Source organism: Anneissia japonica, unplaced genomic scaffold, assembly GCF_011630105.1.
Source record: "Anneissia japonica isolate Jap-2015-1 unplaced genomic scaffold, ASM1163010v1 scaffold560_len657749_cov147, whole genome shotgun sequence".
NCBI lineage: Eukaryota > Metazoa > Echinodermata > Crinoidea > Comatulida > Comatulidae > Anneissia > Anneissia japonica.
Window position 1 is genome coordinate 147,714 of NW_022754288.1, and position 6,892 is coordinate 154,605.

General features: G+C 34.8%; 1 protein-coding gene across 1 annotated transcript in view; it reads left to right on the plus strand.

Annotated features, from left to right (window-relative positions):
- Positions 1 to 1,353: 1,353 nt before the first annotated feature.
- LOC117123157 (carnitine O-acetyltransferase-like) overlaps positions 1,354 to 6,892 on the plus strand; it is a 23,263-nt gene continuing 17,724 nt past the window's right edge. The window contains exons 1-3 of the mRNA XM_033269007.1: positions 1,354 to 1,484; positions 4,546 to 4,752; positions 6,633 to 6,755. Of these exons, the coding sequence (XP_033124898.1) occupies positions 1,467 to 1,484; positions 4,546 to 4,752; positions 6,633 to 6,755 (348 nt within the window). The 5' untranslated portion in view covers positions 1,354 to 1,466. The remainder of the gene's footprint in view (positions 1,485 to 4,545; positions 4,753 to 6,632; positions 6,756 to 6,892) is intronic.

The window sequence follows — 6,892 nt, forward strand, 5'->3', positions numbered from 1 at the left end:
TGTGGGATATCGTATGCATGACTGATTTTGTAAATCACGTGATTGGCTAACTTCATGCATATTAATCAATCTTGGTAAATTTTCAAAATTGAAGATGCGGATGTCTCGACTAGAACAAGCTCCAGCTCACTTTTGGCTACCTACTTGAATTAAAACAGTTAGTATAATAGTTCTGGCCTGCTGAGAACGACATGGACTGATAACCGTAGGCTATAGGCCTACTTGGAACCTCGTTCACCGCACTAGCTGCTACACAGATTTAGGCCTTTAGGGTAGAATATTGTTAAAATTAAAGGTAGGCCTCTGTAAGTAAGAACTTAAAAATAGGCCAAACCTCTACTAGTCTAGGCTAGGCCTACTACCTGACTCCAGGCGAGGCCTGAGCCATCCTATTGGAAAGTTAAAGTTTTGTTGTATTTGTATGGTATGCCATCTAGTCTAAGCTTAATTGTTTTTGCCATTGCCAACATTAGTCTTACTAGGGTCTATTCTAAATATTTTAGGCCCGTTTTATTAGGGAAGACTATTTAAATTTAGTCATGTCTAACCATGGACCTATGGCCTGACTAGTCGACGCGAGTGACTCAGTTTCGTGGCTCCAAAAATATGAACATTTGATTGGTTGAAAATGTTATTGTTACTTATCCAAATACGGAATATAAGATTACGTCATTCTTTTGACATCCTGGTGCCTGATTTCAGTGTTTTACAAGTCGCTTATTCGGTCTATAACAAAGATCTTATAAACACAAGATAGCGTTCTCCGCGATTTACGTGTGCAAATTCTTTAATAAGGCATGAATGGCGCCCTCTTGCTAAATTGGAAACTTTTGAACCTTGACCGACGCTTCTATTTGTTACGCGTAAATCGCGGAGAACGCTATCTTGTGTTTATAAGATCTTTGGTCTATAAATTAACTTTCTCGTTGGTGGCGCTGTCCGGAATGAGAAAAATAATAAAAAATAAGAGACTTGTGGTAAGTCTACGGCAAAGATCTTATAAACACAAGATAGCGTTCTCCGCGATTTACGCGTAACAAATAGAAGCGTCGGTCAAGGTTCAAAAGTTTCCCATTTAGCAAGAGGGCGTCATTCATGCGCTATTACCGAAGAGAAAAAGTAATAAGCTTTGGAAGAGGGCGTCCTATCTGTTGCCATGGATCTGAGATGGTTCCTGTTCTGCTGTTCACAGGCGGTGTAATGTATGGTCAGATCAGAGCGGTCAAGGGTCAAAAGTTTCCAATTTAGCAAGAGGGCGCCATTCATGCCTTATTACAGAATTTGCACGCGTAAAGCCCGGAGAACGCTATCTTGTGTTTATAAGATCTTTGGTCTACGGCCACTTGTGTGCAGCTTGAGTGCACTGCCACTTTTGGCTGTGTCCTTTTGGCGTTCCATAGCAATATTTATGTTGATCATTAATCATCACGCGGGGGGCGAAGAACGAAGCACAGCCGTTTTTGAGGATGGAAGTATTACATGTGGTAAGCTTTAATTTTAGGTGTATTTTCTTTTGGAATCTTATGGAATACAACATTTAGCGTGCTAGACTAGACTGTCTAGACTAGCAAGCCATAGGCATAGGCCTAGTCCTAGCCTAGGCTACACCGAGGGCAAATTAGGCCTAGGCCTAGGCTAGCCGTCGTAGTAGTAGCGCCTAGGCTAGAGGAGGGGCCTGCCAACTACTACTAACTAGGGCCTAGCCTAGGCCTAGTACTAGCTAGGCCTCTGAAATAGTGTAGCCTAGGCACTAGGCTAGGTAGCTTATTAATATAGGCCAAGCAAGGGTTCCAAGTTGGAAGCAGTCCAACTTGGAACTTTGTTGTTTGTTGCGATATAGGCCTATAATATTTATTATTATGCTTGAATCAAATAAAGATTTATGGAATAATTAGTCAATAGATTTTTCCTGTCTGTTACGTTTCCATTTACCATACATTTTTATAATAATATTGTAAAGGAAATATGTATTTTCATATTTTTTATTTTCCATATAAAATTAAAAATAAATTTATAATTGCATGCTGTACATTTTAAAAGCCGTTTTCATGCTTCTTTTATATTCATAAGCCCGAGAAAATTACTCAACTTGCTAGGTCTATTTCTTTAGTTGCATAACTGGAATTGTGGAAAGAAACATTTCCACAAATTGATTCCCATGGTACTCTTAAAGTCAGGCTCCAGAGGAAAAAAAATTGTTGATATGTTGTAGAACTGATTTTTCTAAGACAGAAAAAAGTAGTTTGATCAAAAACTGAGCAACAGTGAATGAGATACAGATTTTTGAATATTTAAAAACTGGGGGAAAAAGGTGTAAAAATGGCGGTTACGCCCCCGTTTTCCCCCTCTGGAATCTGACTTTAAGGTGAAGCTGATACAAGTTTTGAGGTTTCTTGTTTGTTTTATTTCCATTTTTGATACATTACTGCAAAGACAGAAGTAGGTCAGATGCTAAAATAGATGACTAGCTATTTCTAGGTACAAACACGTGCGCTGGAGCGCAGTCCACCACTTCACGTGTTTTTACCTACTTCATGAAACCAGTAACTTTGAATCGTCTGCGCTGGCTGCTGGTCATGTTTATAAAATACAAAAATAAATGGATAGTAAAATATATATTTGTTATAGGATTTCATGTGTAATATAACTAAATATGTATAAATTATATATAATAATTATATATATATATATGTATAAATATATATATATGTGTATATAGGCCTATATATATAATATATATATGTATAGTTGTTTTTAGGTATATCCTATATGCTTATATAAAATCATATAAATATATATATATATATATATATTCATATTTATGAACTGCACATGGGCATCAAAGAAAGTTAAAGATTTCAAGTGAAGAATGATAATGTGTGTATTATTCGTTTATTTCTTTAATTGTGTTTTCCTCAATTCTCTTGGTATGTTTTATCCAAACTCTGGAAGCTGCAGGAAAAATAAATTAATTAATTGTATAAAAAGATCGGATTAAATATTGTAATGATTATTGTTTTAACTAAGTTATGAAATAGATTTCAGATGGTGACAACATTCAATTCAAGTAAAATCAAAGATACATTTTATTGACCATAATTATTAAAGTATAGTATATGAAAATGCAACAAAAAGAATAGCATGAAGCACATACTAAATTCCATTGTTTCAATCATAAGATCATGTTTCAATCATGAACATATCACCGTAAATGGAAGAAAGAGAATAATATGTTAGTAGAAAGATAAAATGTTGCTAGTAGAAAGATAGCAAAACGGAAATAAAAAAATACTTAGGCCTACAGTATGATAAACCGCTTGACGAACTAATTATAATAATAATATAAGGCCTAGGCATACTAAATTTTGCATTTTCGCAACTCTTCGGCGCTCCATATATTTGTTCGAAATAAACCGCGACAGAAATGAGGCGCGGCCGAAGCGCTCCATATATTTGTTCGAAATAAACCGCGACTGAAATAAAATTATCAAAATTTCCAAAATTTTCTATTATTCTAATAAATTTTTCTATTTGCCCTAATGCAAAGTCTGATGTAATTATATTGCCATTCTAGGCCTCTGTGGGTTATTTTTATTCCATTTGATGCGTATCTTAAAAAAAAAAAGAAAAAAAAATAATTATAATAAAGGCATGCATACTTGAGTCATGTAGGCCCTATTATGGAATTTAGATGTTTATGGGATGGGCAGAATACCTATATTTTGCGAATGGATAAGATGTACTCTAGCCGTACAGCGGTGTTTCTTAAAATCTTACAGTTCATTTCAACGATTTTCAGGCATTTTCTTTACATTGCGGTCGAAATGTGGGGGACCAATCCCCGTTAAAAATGACTCAGGGAATGACTCAGCACCCATATCTAGTACTGTACAACACAGTCTTCATGTACTTTCAATTGGTTGCAGGTCAGTACCACCAAATGCACAGTACAGTAGCTGCAGCTTTCCTATTAATTCTAAGTATTCTTCACCTAAACTGTACTAATTTGTCAACACACATTGAACCATGCTCTGATAAAATAGAGTTTAATACTATACTGTATACAGGTATGGTTGAATGTACAGAAAGTGCACAGCACCGTTCAGGATACAGAATTGCCATATTTATATAGGGATGCTTCTTTGCCATCTGAATTAGATTAGAAGAACAACATTTTTTTTTATTCAATTTGAACTTCATATTAATTTACAATAACTTTTTAATGGTAGATATGAGTAGTTGGTAGCATATACTTATAAACTTATAGGGCTTCAATAGCTATGACACTGAAAACCAAGTGTAGTATTATACTTTTTAAGATACATGGTTGTTAAGTGCCTGAAGTGCTTAGGTCATCAAAGCTGTTGCAGGCATCTCGCACACATCAAGAGGCATTTTTTTTTTCTATTCGCTTCTCTTTCTTCATTCAAACCATATTTATAGTGTCTCAACCATCCAAAATTTTAATTTCAACAAAATCTGGGGGATTAAAGTACATTCTTGGTTGATTTCATTTGGAATTTTTTCCTTTTTTTTTGTTTTTAGGTGAAGTACACATTGGCAAGTACCATGAAGCAAGCTCTTAGGCCTACAGCATGCCTAATACCAGTGAAGGCTAAGCCTGGCTGTATGTTCATCCATCAGAGACACTTACCAAAGTTACCAGTTCCACCCCTTCAACAGACTCTGTATCGATATTTGTTATCTATCAAACCACTGGTCTCTGATGCAGACTTTGATGCAACAAAAAAGGTATTTTATTTTAAATTGTACATTTTTATCCGACAGCAATGAGAAACTGGAAATAATATTTTTTTTTTGCTCTTCGTAGGAACACCTGATATAATAAACCTATCAATTCGGGCATCAAATAAGAATTGTATCTTTACTTTTTTTTATTTCTGTATTCAGCATCCTGGTCAGTCATGTAGCATACTGTAGTCCTAGATTATAATAGTGATGGGCTGTAAAAGAGTATTAGAAAGAAATGTCAAATGTACAGGTCTTAAATTAAGCGATTTATTATCTTCAGCATTTTTAAAAACTTTTTTTTTTAATGAAAATCAATGTGTTTAATATTTTTCCTTTTCATTTATTTAATTTTATTTCAGTTACAAATAGCTGGAGAATAAAAACATGTGATTTATAGTACATTAAAGTTTGAATTAAATAAGATAAAAAAATTGTTTAGCATTAATAAAAATACAAAGCAACATTTTACAACGATGATACTACACCAAAACTTCTGTAAAAACACTACTTATACTGATACTACAACTATAAAAGGACAAGGAAACAACTAATAAAAACTATAAAAAAAAAAGACAATAAAAGAAATAAATAGGACATTAAAAACATTACTTATACTGTACAATAAGGGACATGGAGACAATATACAAAACTATTTTTAAGACAATAAAAGGATAAAAAGAACATAAAACATGATTACCAATAATTTAGCAGCGAAAAATGATACTGTAGAAACACTTCCAGTCACTGTATAATTATTTTTATAATTAGACCATCCTAAAAAAGAAAAGGTTGTTTCCTGTTCAGCGGGTGGCCAAGGCCAAAGAAATTCAGTTTTTTTTATACCGATTATAAATGCCTATCTTTGTTTTCATAATTGCCTAGTTTTACAAATATGTCAATAACCTAAAAAGAATTCAGCATCCTGCAAACCCACCCCCTATAGTAGGTGATGCATGATGCCAACGCTTGTTTAGGCTACTTTTTATATTATTTTAAGGCTGAAAATGTAATGTTTGCCTTAGGGCCTGTTCGAGCAAAAAATGTCTGTGCAATTTACCAGTTAATTCACCGGTACATACTTTCTGAATCCGCTCGGACACTAGCCTAATTACTTTACCATCTGGAATATCCGCGACAATTTTGACCACCAAACTGCTGGGTAGGATACCATGCATGGGATGACCATGGAGCCGGAGGGTTGATAAATCAACCTTAATTGTTTTTCCAAATGTTTTGTCCACAGTCCAGCGTGCAAAATTCAGTAGGTTTACGGCCCAGGCCTGGCTGCGGCATCTAGTACCCGCCAACGTCACGCTCTTCTTTGCTACCCCACATGCATGACGAAAGTAAAGTTTGATTGGACAGTACAGTATATCCATCAGCGTAACATCACATCATTGTAGCCAACGCATTCAATTTTTAGATTTACCATTATTTGGAGAAATTATCTTAAATAAACTAGCTCACCCAGCCCCGGCCCAGCAAACAGTGGGTTGGTGGGATAAGTGTTTTGTCATTTGCATATGACCTTTGCAATTTTCTTCCGGAGTAGTTTCGTTACACGTTATTTAACATTAGCTAAAACTTGCTTGAACAGTCGACCACCCACTATGAGCTCATTGCATTTAACCGGTGAATATAATGGAATACGGTTGACGTTTTTGCTTGAACGGGCCCTTAGAAACTACAGTAACAATAGTAGTGAGAAACTTTTAATCAAAGAAGATCATAGTCTTAAATTCAATAATAGGAAAGACTGTTAATGCTATGGTGTTTGCGTTTTTCTGTTGTGTGATATATAATAACATAAAAGTAAATTTTGGGAGTTTTTTTTCATCCCACTTTCGTTAACATATGACCTATTCCTTTGCTTTTCCTAGCTTGTGGATAACTTTGGGCAGCCAGGTGGTCTTGGTGAAAAACTTCAGATGGGTTTGATTGATAGGGCAAAGAAGATGGACAACTGGGTAACTTATGTAACACTGATTTATTTTTCAAGTAAACACATAAAAATATTTTTCATTAATTAATGATTTGTAAGTCAAAATTTCTATCACGTCCAAAAATTTTTCAATGCAATTTCGCGGATTTGACTTTAAGGAAGTTCAACTCTCTCTCTCTCCCTCTATATGTATGTATG